This window comes from Archocentrus centrarchus, chromosome 5 (genome assembly GCF_007364275.1).
Source record: "Archocentrus centrarchus isolate MPI-CPG fArcCen1 chromosome 5, fArcCen1, whole genome shotgun sequence".
NCBI classification, from domain to species: domain Eukaryota; kingdom Metazoa; phylum Chordata; class Actinopteri; order Cichliformes; family Cichlidae; genus Archocentrus; species Archocentrus centrarchus.
Genome location: NC_044350.1, coordinates 10,152,374 through 10,171,272, shown reverse-complemented (window position 1 = coordinate 10,171,272; position 18,899 = coordinate 10,152,374). Strand labels below are relative to the sequence as shown.

The following is an 18,899-nucleotide window of genomic DNA, read 5'->3' as shown; positions in this document are numbered from 1 at the left end:
TATCTAGCACCAATATCACAAGACCTCATTCCCAAAAAAACTTTCAGTATATCTAAATGATATCACATACCCTTCTAGAGTAATCTTTGTATGGAGGAGCCATCGCAAAATCATCCTGGAAAAAAAAAAAAGAATTAAAAAAAAAAGAATGAATACAAAAAGCTCCTGAAATATGTGCAGAACGTGATTAAGGCACTGCTTGATTAAGAAAAGCCTTCTTTTAAAAGGAGGATGGATGGATGGATGGAAGCATCTTTGCTCCACAATCTGTATATATTATATCGTACCCTGATACCAGCACAAATGCTGGCTTTTAAAACCAAACACTTACAACAAGATTTATGGTCCTTCTCTTATTAAGCCTTAAAGACAAAGCATCTAAAAAGAATTCCTAAATTTAGCTCTGTCCTGCTAAACCACCACAGGTCTGAGTCTGGTTCACTGCCTTTATGTATTACACAATCATGAGAATTAGTTTTTCTGCAGCACACAAACAGCCTTGTACAGACAACATATTAAAACATTATGCATTAATACATTTATCATTGGCATGTTGTCCACCACCTCTATTATTTCTTATAAGAATCCCATCACTGTTAGCGACCCATCACCATTATCCAAATAGGTATTCCCAAAACCTTCACCCTCTGTAATCAAAAATCACATACCCTCCTTCCATAATCTCTGTATCGAGGATCCATCTCAAAATCATCCTGCAAAATAAAATTGGCAAACGCAGATTCACTCTACAAAATCCTTTTATAATCTTTGGGTGAAAGTTTTAAACTTCAGGCAGGCCAGTTTAGCATTTGGACTCTTTTACAATGGAGCATTGGCTTTTGAACTGTACACTTGCAATATAACATCATCATGCTGAAGTACTACAGCATTAGCAGGCATAATTTGTTTAATCTGTTGCACATAAACAGCTTCATACAACCAAACAGTACACTAAATATTATGCTTTAATACCATTATCACTGGCACCTTATCAATTACCCATATTATCTGCTAAAAATGATCAAACCACCACCACCATCACAACACCCCATTCCGAAAACGTCATACGTTTTAAACAATATCACATACCCTCCTTGAATATTCTCTGTAAGTAGGACCCAGCCCATAATCATCCTGCAAAAAATAAAGCAGCAAACATGTTCTGTCAGACACAGTCTACAGATTGTTTCTATTAATACCAGATCTACACTGGAAGCAGACAAATTTAGCACCTGGGCTCTTTACTAAAGAATCATACTCTTGCAATATGTGCAGAATGTTGTTTAGCATTGTCTTGCTGAAATAAGCAAGGGCTTCCTTTAAAAGGAAGGACGGTGGTATACATTGTTCAGCATTACTGGTTCCTTCATAAATGTGCACTAACACACTCCAATACCATCATGAATGCTAACTTGAACTGTATGCTGATAAGATGCATGGTTTCGATCTTATTTAGCCTAAAGGTAGGGCCCCCTTAACCACCAGCAGGCTAAACTCAGGGTCACTGTCCTTATATACTACAGAATTAAGAGTAATAACTAGTTTGTTGTGCTGCCCATAAATAGCCTCTTACATAAAACCATTGTGTTGAAACCTTAAACCTGCATTAAACCCATGATCACTGTCATCTTACTCATCTCATCTACCACACAGCACCAATATCACAACATGTAATTCAAAAAGTTTAAATGTCTAAATGACATCACATACCCGTCTTCTGTTATCTCTGTGTGCCATTGAAAAATCATCCTGCAAAATAAAGTTGAAAAAATGAATAAAAAATGTGCAGTTTTGCATCATCTTGTTGAAATAAGCCAGTTCCCTTCCTTCAAAAGGAATTATCTGGATAGCTGCATGTATACTCTAAAACTTGCATATATCTCACTATAACCCAATACATCACAGATACTGGGTTTTAAACTGTGCGCGGGGGTGAGGTGGGGTGTCCAAGAAGAACTTCAAAGTGTAGCACCATCCTGCTAAGCCACCAACAAGCCTGACTCTGGTTCACTGCCTTTGTGTACTACAGAATTAGCATAGTTTTTTCCCTGTTGCACACATACAGTTTAACACAACCAAACAGTTAAATCATTATGAATTAACACAGTTATCACAGGCAGCTTATTCATCACCTTTATCCGTTATAAGAACTCCATAATCATCACCACCAATATCACAACTTCTCATTCTTAATTACTTTCACCCCCCTCTAAATGTCGTCACCTACCCTCCTAGTGTTCTCTCTGTATGGACGATTCAGCTCAAAATCATCCTGCAAAACAAAATTGGCAAACACACGTTCATTCTGCAAGGCTCTTTTATAATATCTAGAGGAAAGCTCTAAATTGTAGCAAAGCCTGTTTAGCACCCGGACTCTTTGCAATGTATCCATGCTTATGTAATATGCGCAGCTTTTAGTTTGATATCATGGCATTCACAGCTCCAAAACTAATATTTGAACTGTGTGCTGATAGCAAGATGGATAGTTCCTTCCTATTTAACAGCACAACAGCTCATTCCTAAAATCTTCACCGTTCTAAACAACGTCACCTACCCTCCTAGTGTTATCTCTGTAACGAGGATCCAGTTCAAAATCATCCTGAAAAACAAAATAGCCAAACACACGGTCTGTTAGACAGTCTACAAGGCCCTAATAATACCAGAAAAAAGGAGCTACACTGCAACCAAGTCAATTTAACAACTGGAATCTTTACTATAGAGTCATATTTGTGTAATATGGTATTTCAGCATTGTCTTGCTGCAATAAGCAAAGGCATGTGTTCCTCTTTAAGATGTATATATCATCATGAGTGACTTTTGAACTGTTATTGGTTTGCTGTGTCACATAAACAGCTAAACAGTATTTTAAACATTTTGTTTTAATACAGTCATCATTGAAAACTACCTATACATCTTTTAAAGATCCCAGTACTACTATAAACCCACCACCAATATCGTAAGAGTTCATTCCTAAAACCTTCATGCCATGTAAACAGCATCACATACCCTCCTAGTGTTATCTCTGTATGGAGCATCCTGCTCAAAATCATCCTGCAAAACAAAATTGGCAAACACATTTCCAGTTACAGTCTACAGTGCCCTCTCTATTAAAGACATTACAGGATGGAGTGTTCAACCTTACGCATTTACGCATTACAGTTCTATCTGGCAGCTTATCCATCACCTCTCTTATTAGCTAAGAACTATAAAACCACCACCAGATCACACCAGCTCATTCCTAAAACCTTCACCCCTTCTAAATGACATCACATACCCTCCTAGTGTTATCTCTGTATGGAGCATCCAGCTCAAAATCATCCTGCAAAACAAAATTGGCATATGTTCATTGTGCAGGGACCTTTCATAATATCTAGAGGAAAGTTCTAAACTGTAACAAAGCCTGTTTAGCGCCTGGACTCTCCAATGGATCCATGCATAAGAATACCATCACCATTAACTACCCAGCACCAATATCACTACATCTCATTCTCAAAAACTTTCAGTGCAATTCTAAATTACATTGCATACCCTTCTTCTGTAATCTCTGTTTGGAGGAGCCATTGCAAAATTATCCTGAAAAATAAAAATGAAACAAAATTAGAACAAAAAGCTCTTGTAATATGTCCAGAATGTGGTTTGCTGAAATAAGCAAGGCCTCCTTTTAAAAGACATTGTCTGGAGAGTAGCATGTATTGCGCTACCAAAAAAAAAAAAAAGTAATACCATCACGAACACTGGCTTTTGAATTGTGTGCTTGTAACGAGATGGTCAGTCTCTTATTGAGCCTGAAGGATGGAACATCCAAAAATTCAAAGCTCAACTCTGTCCTGCTGAGCTGCCAACAGGCCTGGCTATGTTTTACTGCCAGCATGGAGTACAGAATTAACACCCATTTAGTTTTTCTGCAGCACACAGACAGTCTCACACAACCAAACAGTAAATAAAGTAAAAACCATTATGCATTAACACAAATATCACTGGCAGCTTATTCCTGAAACCTTCACGCCATGTAAACAGCATCACATACCCTCCTAGTGTTATCTCTGTATGGAGGATCCAGCTCAAAATCATCCTGCAAAACAAATTGGCAAATGCATGTTATTCTACAGGGTCCTTCTAATAAAGCCCAAATGAAAGTTCTAAACTGCAACAAGGCCAGTTTAGCACCTGGACTCTCACTACACAGACATGCTTATGTAACATGTGCAGAATGTAGTTTTCTATGGTCTTGCTCAAATAAGCAAGGGCTTCCTTTAAAAGGCATCATGAGTATGGTGGCATGTGTTGGTCCAAAATTCTGTATATATTATTCACCATTAGAGCTGCTTTCACAGATGTGTAGATTAACCATACGATATACTCCAATACCACCATGAGAACTGGCTTTTGAGATGAATGGTTCACTTCCTACTTAGCCTGAAGTATCCAGCATCCAAAAAGAATCCCAAATTTCTGTCCTGATAAGTCACTAGCAGGCCTGACTCAGGTTCACTGATGCACTACAGTAGTAACAGTCATAAGCCCACCTTACAAACAACATCACATACCCTCCTAGTGTATTTTCTGTATGGAGATCCAGCTCAAATCATCCTGCAAAACAAAATTGCCAAACACACACGGTCTGTCGGACATAGTCTACGGGGTTCTTCTTAATATCAGAAAGGAAGATCTACACTGCAGCCAGGCCAGTTTAGCACCTGGACTCTTAACTATAAAGTCATACTCGTGTAATTGCACAGAATGTGGCTTAGTATTGTCTTGCTGAAATAAGCAAAGGCTTCCTTTAAAAGGCATCATCTGGGTGGTGGCATGTGTTACTCTTTAAACTGCATTATCATTCAGCATTAGTGGTGCCTTCACAGATGTGTGGCTTACCCATGCCATTTGCTCTATGCATCCCAGTACCATAATGAGTGACTTTTGAAATGTATGCTGATAAAAAATGGATTGTTGTTCTTATTTACCCTGGCGGTACAGCACCCAAAAGGAATTTCAAAGTTTAGTGCTATCCTGCTAAGTCACCAATAGGCCTGACTCAGGTTCACTGTCTTTATGTACTACAGAATTAGCAATCATAAATAGTTCATTGTGTCACACATAAACAGCCTCATACAACTTTATGAGTGGTAGCTTATCTGGCATTTCCATTATCGGCTATGAAAATACCATTAACTACCCAACACTAATATCTTAGCACCTCATTTCTTAAACACCATCACATACCCCGCTAGTGTCATCTTCATCGGTAGAGTCCACCTCAAAAACATCCTGGAAAACAATATTGGCAAACACATCTTCAGTAATACACAGTCTACAGGGTCTCTCTTTTAATAAAGACATTACAGAATGGAGCCATCTCTCAGCTGTGATCATACATTCAACTCTCACACTGCAAACTTTACACCCAGCGCGATGTGATCATCAGTGCATCAAAGCCCCTCGTCCCATCCCCCGTCAGAACAGGGTGCGGGGGTGGGGGGCTGATCTGAAGCTACAGGAATCCACCCCCACACACCACAGTATCCCATGTCTACAAACGGACCCACAACATCAACACAAGTTGCAAAGCAGAGGGGGGTTACAGATGAGGTAGGAAAGGAAGAGACAATGAAACTGAGCCATCCCTCAAAAAGGTGCACACATGTAGTTAGAGGACAGAGGAGAAGTCGATGAATGTGAAAATTTTATTTTTATATATATATATATATATATATATATATATATATATATATATATATATATATATATATATATATATATATATATAAAATAAATAATAAACTACTCACCAGTTTTGGGCTCTTCTTTGCAGGTGCCACTCCTGTTTAGCCAGAGAGGAAAAAAACAAAAAAGAGAGAAAATATTACCAATGGATTTATAACATTTATTCCACATTAAAATAAAGGGTAAATTAAAAAAAAAGGGGAAAAAAAAAAAAAAGGAAAAAAGACTCCCCAACAATGTCACAACAGAGCAAATCTAGCTCTCTTCGCCTTCTCTCTCCTTTCCTCTCTTTCCGTGCTTGAATTTCTTTGCTCGCCCATCCGCGGCTTACGTTTCGAGGGGGGGTGGGGGGGGGGGGGGGGGGGTGCGGGGTGGTGGTGTGGCGGTACAGGCAGCGCGATCTATCTGCATCACTGCCGCGGCCAGCGTTTGGCTTGACTAGTGCAGCAGAAGAGTGCGGCCAGCCCCAAGGGCTAACCCAGCACTCACTAGACTCTGGCTACCTAATTGAGGTGCACACATGTGAGCGTGTGCTTGAGGGAGGAAAGTGAGAGTTAAGAGGCAAAAACAGAATCCTGGAAAGCAACTAAGCCAGAGAATAATGAGAAGGTAGTAAAGAGGAGAAAAGCGAGCTTTGCTCTGGAGTTCCTGGCCGTAGCATTACCCATGGAGAAGGAGTCCAAGATACTGAACATTAAATTATAGGCAACCGTCAGTTCCCCTCTTACTGAGACCATCTTCCTGTGTCCGCTGAGCGCCGCGCTCCGCTGTCGAAGGCTCCAACATCTATAGGCAGTTGGCGCGTCCTCCCAGTCTCTCCCTTCCCTGCTGCCTTTTCCTTTTTTTTTCCCCGGTCTCTCTCTCTCTCTCTCTTTCCCTTACTTCACTGCACACTGTCCTCCCTCCCTTTTCTTCCCTCAGCATCATCACCCTCCCTCTCTCTTCTTCTGTACGCTCCATCTCAGCCGCCCGCCCCCCCCCACATGCTGGTAAACATCCATGCAGCTACACATGCGCTCACAAAGGCAGGCTTCCTGACACAAATCAAGGTGTGCTTAAAGTATGACAGACACGCTTCTGCCTGATTGAGCCGTGGCCAGAAAATATCATTGCAGCGAGATCATTATTACTGACAAGCGCACAAACAGACAAAAAAGACTGACGGATTGCTGAAATACCAACACAGCACAGATCTAACCAGGTAAACGTGCTCCTTAAACATATTACTCCCTCCCTCAGCTCTGCATGAAATAAACAGTAGTATGAAGTAATGGAAATGAGAACGTGTGAATGAGTGAAGAAAAAAAAAGAGAGAAAATACAAGATGTGTGGTTTTATTTACCTGTACAACATTACAATTCAAGAATAAGTAGAGTACTGGCCAAACACACATCTCTGACGTACAAAGGATGTGTTAAAGCATGCACGAGAGTAAGCTGTGTTTCATCTAAGAAAATGGGCCACTATTGTGTGTCAATTCTTTAGGGAGGCTGAGCGGATAAGATCTTACATACACACATACACATGCGCACTTGTCTTCTTTATCTCTCAGACATCTGGGTTCATTCACAACTGACAGCTTCAGCTGTGTTGCGTCTGCAGTTTTTCCTTCTCTCCCAGCTACTCTCCTTTTCAAATCGATAGGAATCACTCATTCAGAAGTGCATGGCAATCTGATAAAAAAATACAAAAAAAAAAAAAACCGCATACTGGACATAATTCCATTGAATCCCCCGGTTTTCTCTTTGGACCAAGGACGATGCCAGTCAAGGTCTCAGGACAGTGTTTGACTATCCTCCATCTATCCACTGCAATTGATCTGCTGCTGCCTGTCAGCGTCTCTTAGCACACTCTGCCTCTCGGCTTTGCAGGCAGACAGATTCAGAAACCAGAAATGAGTCAATTCAGAATTTCATAATGTACAGCACATTTTCTATTTTGCCTTGGAATCTATATGTTCCACTCTAATATCAGTTTCAACCCTAAAACAATTAAAAACAACAGAAACAACTGTGCAAAGGTCAACATTACATCTGTGTGTCTGTGTGTGTGTGTGTGTGTAGCTCTCAGATCAAAAGGGATTGTGGATGTTTGGACCAACCTCCAGTCCTAATTACACACAAGGAGGAGGAAAGAGCAGTTTTAGACAGGTGGGTGAGTTGGCCTGGCCAGCAGACTGACAGCCTGAGTAAGAGAGCTCAACTAAATCCTCAGCGCCTCCAGCTCTCAAATATTGGGCCAGACCCACTGTGGGGCCTTTTGCTCATTTTACTCTGCTTACCCAATTTTAAAAATGTGTGGCAGGAGACTTTCGTAAGAGCGAATAATTGAACTACGGGGATATTTTTTTATGACCGAAGATAACAGAACAGCATGAAGGGAAAATAATGAAAGCTACTGTAAATTTGAGGACTGTGATAGATAGTTATTTTGTCAAGCTATATGTAAAACAACTTTGCTTTACTGTCAAAGGAAATTTAAAAAAATGAATGGGGGGGGGGATGACACCCTGAGTTTATCATTCTGATGAATTCTGGACAAAAACTAGCACGGTTTCAAGTAAGAACTGTTACTCAGTGTATGAAAGCACTGACACACTGAGTCAAAATCCATCCAGCAAAATGAGATGCCAAAGACAATGGACTGGAGGTGGGTACAGTCTGACAAGAAGAAATACACCTTATGCTGATCACATAGTACAGTACCCTGCAACAGATAGGAACTGTTGCATCAACCTGGCAACACAGCAGTTACTAAACGGAAGCTATTACTAAGCAGATTATGTTGTCTGTCCACAGCGCGTGTCTGTGTGTATGTGCTACTAGGTCTCGGTGAGGAGTGATGGCTTCCAACAGGCAGGTCCATCTGTCACCGTGGCGACAGTGCCTGGTGACCGTGGGGAACTGACAGATGGTCTCTAAGCAACGCTTGTTGTGGTGAGCTGCTCTCTGCTGTACAGTGAAGGAGTGAGAAGCTCATATCAACTGTGTCCATCGGCATCCTGAATGTGACAGTCCTGCAAAGTACAGTGAGCTGGACCGAGCGTCTTCTACGTGTGCCTGTGTGTAAACAGAGAAATTAAGTGTGCCAGTGTGGCTAAACGGCAAAGATGACCGAGGAGAACAGTTAAAAATTAAAGAAAATGACAGTGGAAGGTTAATAAGTGGTCTCCGTACAAGAACAGTAATCGTCTTTTTTTCCTTTTGTTTTAATTAAACGATGAACCAGGGAGTGTTCCCTTCCATAGCTTTAAATCTCGGGTGAAATCCCCTCCTCCCACAAATGCACACATCCACCCAGAGGAGACCCCGGCGCAAATTATCTGCAGAGCATTGTCATGGAAACAAAAGATGGTGCAATGTTGGAGATTTACGACTCACCCAATGGCTATGGAGGTGTGAAGACATGGGAGATTGGTAGGGGTTCGGGGAGCGAGAAAGGCTCACCTCGCCCCTGCCATGCAACAAGCAATGATTCACCAACTCAAGCCTCCAGCAAGCCAAAAATGAGCAGAGGTGAATCGTGGGCACCCGGTGGGCAGGCTGCTCCCCCGATCATTGCTTTTCTGAACTGCAATGCTGTTCGTTATGGTGCCACTGGAACGTTCAGTCAGCAGAATTTTTAATGTGAAGTGGGCAAAAAAATACAATGCTTCCTGCCCATACAGTGAATTGATTTCCTGCTTTAGTCTGTGCAGGGAGCCATCATCAGCGTTTATCTCTTTCTAATGGGTGTGTAGAAGACTGGAGACACTAAACGAGCCTTATGAATGTGCATGCCAGTAACTCTGCGTTGTTTATGTGGGTTATGCAATTTCACATAATTGTATTCCTGCCTATCAGTGTGTGTCCTTAAGAAAACAGATCCGTGGAGTGCTTTTTTTGACAGGAGGCACTTACAAGCTGTCTCTGCACTTGCCCACCATTATGCCAATAAGAGCCATCTACTGTGACAACGATCCACTTTGTGTTTTTACCTTCTTACCTTCCTTAAGCTTAAGCTTACCTTCCTTTACTTTCCTTACATGTCAAAGTAAAACGCAAAGGAAAACTCACATTTAAACTTTGTGTGTCTTCAAGGGTACATCAAGTCTCCTGCAAGCTGCAAACTAAGGCTTCAATTACACTCTGTTGTGGATCCAGACACGGGCTTTCCAGAGACGCCATGTCCTGAATAGTCACTCCTGTTACACTTCTTTGAAGTCCGTTGTCTGGGGGTGCGTGTGGAGTGTGCAGTGTAATGTTAAGTCTCCACAAACAAATCTGCACGGTCACAAAAAGTTGGCAGGTATATGGATGTTTGCACGCACCCTCGCATTCACTTTCTCTTGAGGAAATTTACATCGGACGCAAGTGAAGCCTAGTGGACTTGTGGATGCTGAAACTATAACACCACTTTATGGATGCTTTGTAAGTGAATGCTAATAGAGTTTTCCAAGGAGCCATGCAGTTAATCTAAAGTCTTGTATTTTGCTAATTTATTCAAAGGAAATAAAGAAAGTAACTTTAGAGGCAACCGGGGGTTCATCAAATACTTTGACACGTGAAATAATTTAAACCTCTGTGCTGTTTTAGTCCTGTGACCGGCTGCTTGCTATATTGGAGGAGAAAAAGGGTCCATATCTCACACTGAGAGAAGAGAAGCAGGGGGCCTGTTTGCCAAGCAGGGACTGTTGTGTCACTGATGATTGATGAGTCATGAAGTGGAGGAAAAGACAGAGAGCAGAGCATCATGGTGGTTTCTACACTGCTCTTTCATCATCTCTCTGATCCTCTGACATCCATCCCTCCACCATTCCTTTTCTTCTCCCCTCATCCACTGCAGCTCCAGTTAATAAAAGAAAAAGCCTAAAGCCTTGCCCCTATGGTAAGGGAATCCATGGGCTCTGTTATGCCTTACAGGGAATTTCGCTGGCATGTTTTTAAGTCCCTTGTCCCTTAGAGGAAATGCTCACAGCAAATCAATCCAAAATTGTTCCAGCTGATTACCTTTATCCTATAATTAAACCTTTCTACCCTGGTGTAAGTGGTTTCTTTCAGGATGACGATGCACTCGTCCATACAGCGTGAAGGGTCACTGAGTGACGCAGCACCTGTTGCACAGCTTTGTCCACCAAAAAACCCAATGAGGGAATCAATTGATACACTGTATTGGTGGCTACTGGGAGTCAACTTACTGGTAATCATGGTGTTATTTAATTCTTAAAAACAAGAAACAGTAACATAACTGCTGCAGTGGATCCTAGGAGGAGGCGTCACTGAGACAGGAGCATGCACAGCAGAAGGGAGAGAATTTTCTCCACTAATGTTAATTTAATTGGAATACAAGAGGAAGGTGCCATTATCAATTGCCAAGGCACGTTGTTTTAATTTGCTGGAAGAAATCAAAGAACGCCTGGAGCCTCAAACTAGAAAAAGTCACGCAATAGCTGCTGTATCAAAACTTCTTCCTTTATTTCCTTTATTTTTTTTTTCCCTGCTTTTTGTTTCCAGGACATCACGCAGGGCTTCAGTAAACTCTCTTGAATAAATAGTCATTGCTTTATTTTGTTATTTTTTTGGTAACATCTTTTATTTGTGAAGCTCTTTGAATTGAAAAGTGCTATTTAAAAAAAAAAAAAATCTTGATTGTTTTATGGACTGACTCCATATCAAAAAAAAAAAAAGTGAGAAATAGATGAAATCTTCAGCTTAATGACATTCAAATTCCCATTTTCATTATTTTATTCTAATTATTAATACAATTAATTTTCACAATTGCTAAAATTGGTTGAAAAACAAGAGCCTAGTGTCCTTTTCAGTGACAGCCTAAATATGCCTCCCTTGTATTTTGGCAGCTCCACTGGTAATACCATCATCTCTGCATTAGGCTTGACCACAGTAGTGTTGAGGTGTCCCTTTTATGAGCAGGATTTAAAGTATTTTTCTGAAATGGTTCCTCCATTAACACCTCCAGTTCTACCATTCTTCGGCCTCTCCTTGTTCTGTGCTGCCAAGCTGTTTCCTGAGAGAAATGTGCGTTAAACCTACGCTCACATTATGCTGTCAGATTACAAGTAACAAGCTGCGTCTGCGCTGTTAGTCGATTACTCACACCCTCATCGGCTCTGCTCGTCTGCAACGCCGTGCTCATTTGTGCTGCTATTAGTAAATTGCATAAGTTATTATTGAACTGAACTGGCTGTGTCTGTATTTATAAATTTACACAATGTTAACAGATTACCCAGAGGACATTTTACTCCCCTGCTCAGTAAATCTGGCTCTTAATGTAACTCGGTTTTTCCTTTAACTTGTCATCCAGCTTTATGTATCCTTCCACTTCCCGCACATCAGTTGTTGCAGACCAGCACACATTATTTGCATTCATTCACTGCAGCACCTGCCTGGATTTACAAGCGGGTAAAAATGAAACAGTGCAACTCCATATCTGTGCTGAGACAAATAGGTATAATTTGTTCCTTAGTTGACTAATGACACGAGCTGCTGAGCCACTATGAAACTGTGTTTCAGAAAAACTGCATCGAGACAAGTTTTCACTGACAAACGGCTATACAACAGGTGTATGCACCCCTATGGACAATAAAGAGTGGGGTAATGGAAATAAGCATCTATGCAATGGCAAGACATCAGGGGCCAAAATGAATTATGCCAGGGTATCAGTGGGGGCAGGAGAAGACAGGCAGGGGAAAATGAGCCCATTACAGCAGCGTAATTAGACAAATGAAAGCACAATGGATTACAAAACCTGATTGAAGTAATAAATCATTCCTGCGCACTTATAGGAAGTACATGACAGAGTGCAAAATGTCTAAAACCGCTGTTTAACCTATGAAGCACTGCTAACGTGCCTTGACACCGGCCCTTTGCATGGCTCTTCCTCCACTTCTATTAAATGAGGGAGAAGAGGCAGGGGAGGGGCACACTGTTGGGGCACACTGTTGCACACAGCTGCTTTAACGAGTCCGTTTCTTCACGCGCTAGTCCTCAGGGATCGGCTCCCAACTTTATGTGGGCGAGCAGGTGTGAATCTCCATACTGCCAGTGGGGGAACAGAAATGGAAAAAGGAGGGATGGAGGGGGCAGAAGAGAGGTGGATTTCCACCAATTAAGGCTGAACCAGTCTTTCTGCCTCTATAATCGGATGCATGACTGTTCATGTTCATGAGACCCACTGAGTGAATGGGTGCGTGAATGCACACAACCAGCGTTTGCTCAGGGTGGTGGAGATGCTTCATGGTTGGAAGGAATAAGTGAGAGCACGGCAAAGAAAAAGATGTATGTGTGTTATAAGCAAAGCTGACATCAGGACCTCAATTAGAGGCCAGTGTGCTCTGCTGCTACTGGTGGAGTGATCCTGATTGAGACAGCAGTGAGGAGAGAGTGAGCAGGACAGTAATTAAGACACAGTGACTAGAGCCTTAGATGATATTCCCATGAGTATATATGTAAGAAATGCACACGACAAGCGAATGATCAAGTGTGGCATGTAAAAAAAAATGTGCAGCCTAAACATCCTTTAAAGACTCTGAAAGATGGGAAATGTGTGGGAGGAAGGAATACACAGTGGCACACACACTGGGGTCAATAAAGCTGTAATGTAGAAAAATGAACCCAGGTATTCGTTCCTTTTCTTAAAACTGACTCATCCACCCATAAGAAAAATCTAAAAGTCTACTTATCTTTCATGCCACATATGAGCTATAAAAAAAAAAAATGTGTCCAGTGAGTATTACCTGGCGAGGTGATCAGAAATTGTGCAAAAACAAACATTCAGTGAATCAATTGGCTGAGGAGTTACGAGAAAACAAATTGTCAGCAATTTTGTTACCTTAAATTATTTATCGACGAAAGAAATACAGATAATCCGGATCTTCCACTTTCTCAAATTTCAGAATTCACTTTGAAAAACTTAAAAAAAACAAAACAAAACAAAACAAAACAAAACAAAACAAAAAAAAAACCACCTCACACCAGGACGCTAGATTGCTGCTGCATATTTGCAAACCAGTATCCCAGAAAGAGCTAGAATTCAGTTTTCCTCTTTTTTTTCCCCCCTTTCTGGTTTAATGTGGTTTATTCTGCACTAGCTAGCACCCAGGAGAGGACCACTGCTGTGCATGAGGTATTTTTAGTTTTCTTTGTGAGTTTAATGCTGCAGTCTGCTGTCTGTTTAAATTAAAGCTCATTATATAGTGATTTCAGACCCATGGCCGGAAAAAAAAACATCTGAGGATGTCAGCTTTAATTCCAGGGAACTTATACTGACTTTTATTTTATTTTTACTTTTATAGACGCTGTATCTGGAAACAAAGATTCAGTCATCTCACACAGCTCTCAGAATTGCTGGAAAAAGCTGCGATTTCTCAGTACTAGTGTCAACACGAATCGACTATATTCATGGCAATTTTTGATGTCTAGCTTTAAGAAGCAGAAACATAAAAGAAGCAAAGATTATAATTTAATTTTTAAAAAGTGGAGAATGAAGAAGAGATAGAACAAGAAACTAATCTAATTTGTACTCAGGCTAACTTATTACTATGTTAAAAGCAACATATCTGATGCTGGAGCCATCAAGAGAGGAATGAAGTCTGCGGACCTTTGTTCTAATAACAACCTGAAGAAAAAGAAAATATGTTTGCTTCTTGTTTTTGTACCCATCCTTTTGTAAAAACTTGAGTGCAATAAAAGCCATCATAAAGAGCATTCAGCAATGCTGCTTCAATCAAAATGCTCCTCATAGTCCTTCAGTATCATTCTGCTATCATAGGTTTATCTGTCTGTGTCTATCAAAGCCAGTCAATGCATTTACAGAAGCACAATTAAACTGACTTCTGTTTCCTTGACAGCCCATTAAGTTCCTGTCCAAGAAGAGATGAGACTGTATCACTTGTGTACACAAGGCATGATGTGGAAATGCTACTCATTACCAGAAGCTGGAGAGGAGTAGAGAAGCCGTTTGGTCTGTGTGGTTCTGGGGTTTAGCCATTTGTTGAGAAGTCAGACAAACAGAACTATGGTAGGAAAAGATTGAGATGCAAGCTGAGACGGAGTAGTGGACAGAGAGAGAGAGAAAGACAGAGTCCATGCGAGACTACAGCGTGAGTTGGCTGCCATTCATCTGACCAATTTCCCTTGACAGTTCTGAGCACTTAACCTTATGACGGAGATAAACTGCATGTGTGTACACAGACACACACAAACCCTTTTAGTAACTTGAATTAATAAGCCCTAAAGCAAGCAAAGGACAGCCTGACAGAGAAAATGGTCCAATTACTTGTATCGCACAGGGCGTTTAGAGCTGTGGAGGTCTGCGAATCTGAGAGGGACTGGAGGGAAAATACAGAAATTCAATCATTTCAGTTTTATCCTCTATTCACAGTTGCTTTGTTTCCATTTAGTGTTTCTGTGCGACAGCGATTTTTCAATCAGAAGCCATGACAAAGGCTGGGTAGTGAGCACTGAATACAGGCATTTACACGCCGCTGCACCATTTTCACAGCGCTAACGCTGACCAGCTAACACTGAAATTTTATGTTAAGGGCAAAATGTCACAGGCTTATACCGAGGCGGAGAGCCATGTGGGCGGATAAAAGGCACGCCAGCACAATTGGTGGCATCTTCAAAGTGATAAGCTTTAACATGGGAATGCATTAAAACCCCCCAAATATAGTAGACATGTTCTTGCCCAACACACACACACAGCAAACACAAACCGAACAGACTGCAAATAAACCAGAGCACAGAGAGAAATGCCTTTTTTTTTCTTCTTTTTTTAAAACGGAGGGAGAATATTCACTCTGACCTGAAACACCAACTAAACCTGAATTTCTCTCCTTTGTTTATCATTCTTTTCATACTGCTTCTAACCTTTTAATTTTTCCTTCTCTACTTCTGCCTCCCTTCCATTTCAGAAAAGCAGCTACGACTGACTTGTCAGTGCCGATAACTGTAAATACCTCACCCTCTCTTCACACTACACTACACCACATCCTCAAATGTTATTTCAGCTTCCTCCGCGGCTCCTTCCTTACCGTAATTATCCTTCTATCTTGCATCCTTTGCAATCGCTTGTATGCTTCCACTCTCTATTTGCATGAATAAATAAATGTGTGTCAATAAAAGGGCTCCGTGAGCGGGAACAGCCTGTAAGGCAGAAGCCTATTATTTTTTTTTTTTTTGTCAACAGCATCAAGCAGCTGCATGGGAAAGATTTGTTTTGTTTTGCGCTACTTCAACATATGGGCACATAACTCAAACTGCCACGTAACTTGACACCTGTTCCCTCCATCTTCCTCATCTCCATCTGCTGTCATGAGCTACAATATGAATGACAAATTTACTGACACGGCAAGCGAACATCATGAGAAGGTAGCCTTCACTCACCTCTCTGCACCAGCATGGTGACCTCGCTGCCTTTGGGGCACTTGCTGAGCAGGTCAACCACCTGGTTGTGGGACATGCTCTGCACGTTTCTCTTGTTCACCTCCACGATGATGTCACCCTCCCTGAGACCGCGGCAGCGTGGGTAGTCCACGATCTGTTTCACTCTTTGCCCTCCACCGCCGAGGCTGTCGGCAATGGTGAAGCCGAAGCCCTTGTCTCCTTTCTCCATGTGTACAGTGATGAGCTCTGGCTGCGTTGCGATGGATGAGGCCAGGGTGACGACATCACTAGGGTAGCCATGCTGCGAAGAGGTATCAGAAGCCACCTCTGTGGAGGGGCTGTGGGGTCGCGGGAGGCCATTGATGGGGGCCCCACTGTTGGTTGGGCCGTTGTTGTTGTTCTGACTGCTGTGGCTGGACGGCGAATCGTAGCTGTTAGAGGCCTCCTGGCCATTGACGATGATTGGCTCTTTGTTATCGAGAATAGCCACTGAGGTAACCAGGCTGGTGTTTGGGTCGTCAGGGTCAAAAGGCAACGGATAGCCACGGCACAGCTCCAAGTTGACCATGGAACCAATTGGAATTGATTGGAAGATCTTCACAACTTGAGCATGGGTGTAGCCCAGCACACAGGTGTCGTTAACACTCACAATCACATCACCTTAAAGGGGTGAGAAACAAGTATTTTAACACTTTTCTACTGAGCAGACACGCAATGTCCTCTCATGTACGCACACACGCATGGCAACTGATTCAGCCATTCTTTGTAAACTTTGATAAATAAGTACAGGACACGTACCTGTCTCCATCTTGCCATCAAGGGCAGCAGGTCCATCTAGGACTAGGCTCTTTATTTGCAGGAACTCATCTGGCTCATCACCTCCTACTACAGTAAAACCAAACCCCCTACGACTCTTCTTCAGTTTGGTATTGATGAAAGTCCCCTTCAGCTCAGATCGGTTCCTGGTAAAGAAAGGCTTCCCTCCTGAACACACAGACAGACACAGGCAACTCAGCTTTCATCACACTGATGTAACAGCAGAGACTCTGAGCTAAGTGGCACTGGGATTCAGTTTGCAAAGCCCTGGAGCAACTAAAACTCCTCAGGTATACCGTTATTGCTTCAGTGAAGGGCCTTTGCTCACTTGTGTCAAACCATTTCTGTAACAGTTATCATTAAGCACACGACAAATCTTCTCTGATTAGTGTAACATCTAGCACAGTACAGACAATGGTTCCTGCTTGCTGATTACTCACATAGCACATCATCAATCACTCAGGGTAAAGGGAATGAACAGAATCAGAAGCACTGAGTCACAAACTGCAGGATTCAATGGTCACAATTTACAACTACATTGAAACTTATTATACAAAAGACTGAGTGTGGTTGAATGACTTGCTTCAACATGTGCATTAAGATTTGAAGCCTGAGGATACATCTGTGCTAATCTACTGTAATCTGGACTTGGTCCATATTAACATTTTGATAATTTATTACTAATTTGCAACTAACTTGCTCTGTTTTGTGACTTCTGCACCTACTACGGTGATGTTGGCACTACGCTTAAACGGGACCAAAAGCAGTTTGGACAATAACAAAGTACTTCTTTCAAAACAATGCAAATTACATGACACTACTTCAGTTTTGTAAATGGCTAATATGCAGGTTGCTCTTCACTTTCACAGGCGGTTTGGCATTTGAAGAAATATCTGAAGTTCAACTCTGAATTCCAATGATACTGTTTGACATGAAGGTCACATGGCCATCATGTTCTCATGAGACGTCTCTGCCTCGTTTCAATCAGCTACTGAAATCTCATCTGCATCACTCAACACTCGTTGTGAGGGTTTAATTAACGCAGATCTCTATGAAACACATTTCACAACAGGCTTGAAATGAAAGAACTGCTCAGACAATGACAACTAAACCTAATTCTCTTATTCTTGACTGCTACTTAACTACATAGCATTAAGAATATTTAAAAAAAAAAAAATCACTTGCTAGTCTGCTGAAGATGCAAGCAATGAAATACAGGTGCAGGCTGAGCCCCACTTGTCTATTAATGCTTGCCAAATGCTACAGAAAATTTCTTTCATGTGCAATACTTCGTATACATAAATGAATAAAAAAGAAAGAAAGTAAGAAGGGAGAAGATGACAAAGACTGAAGGAATGTGTGCGTGGTGACCTGCAGCACCACATTAGGTTATGGCAGTGCTACAGCTTACGCATTCAATGAAAAATACATTACCCTTGGAGTCGGCTTGTGCCCTTGTGTTTCACTGTGTATGCGTGCATATGTGTTTTCATGCCTAATGCCTCTGAATAGCATTTTTCAGACCAGGGGAAAAATGTAACTAAACTGTGTGCTGATATGGCGGCTTTATCCACCGGGGATCTAGAGATGTAAGAACAGACCAGGAAGCAGGAGAAAATATAAAAAGCAGACTGTTGGATAAAAAGATTACAAGTGATGTCTTTCTGTGGAGGAATATCAAGCGCCAGCACACTCAGGCAGTAGGAGTTCGAGACTGTGGGTGTGGGGGGTGGGGTGGGGGTGAGACAGAAAGATGGACAGCTCCAACCATCTAAACCAAAGCAGAGAGAGGGGTGAGACAAGACGAAAGGCAGCGAGACGGCAAAAGGGTGCTATAAAATAAAGAGATCGATGAAGGAGAAGGAAAAGGCTGCCGACAAAGCAGCAAGGGAGAGTAAGAGGGGGAGACAGGGTGAGGCAGTTAATTCTCTGCCATGGCTGTGCTAATTAGACAAGCTGCTAGTGGGAGGCCGGTAT

At 41.8% G+C, this 18,899-nt stretch overlaps 1 protein-coding gene across 1 annotated transcript in view; it reads right to left on the bottom strand.

Annotated features, from left to right (window-relative positions):
* The window catches only part of magi1b (membrane associated guanylate kinase, WW and PDZ domain containing 1b), a 128,559-nt gene that overhangs the window by 16,856 nt on the left and 92,804 nt on the right, over positions 1 to 18,899 (bottom strand). The window contains 3 exon segments of the mRNA XM_030728863.1: positions 5,790 to 5,821; positions 16,107 to 16,766; positions 16,905 to 17,090. Of these exon segments, the coding sequence (XP_030584723.1) occupies positions 5,790 to 5,821; positions 16,107 to 16,766; positions 16,905 to 17,090 (878 nt within the window).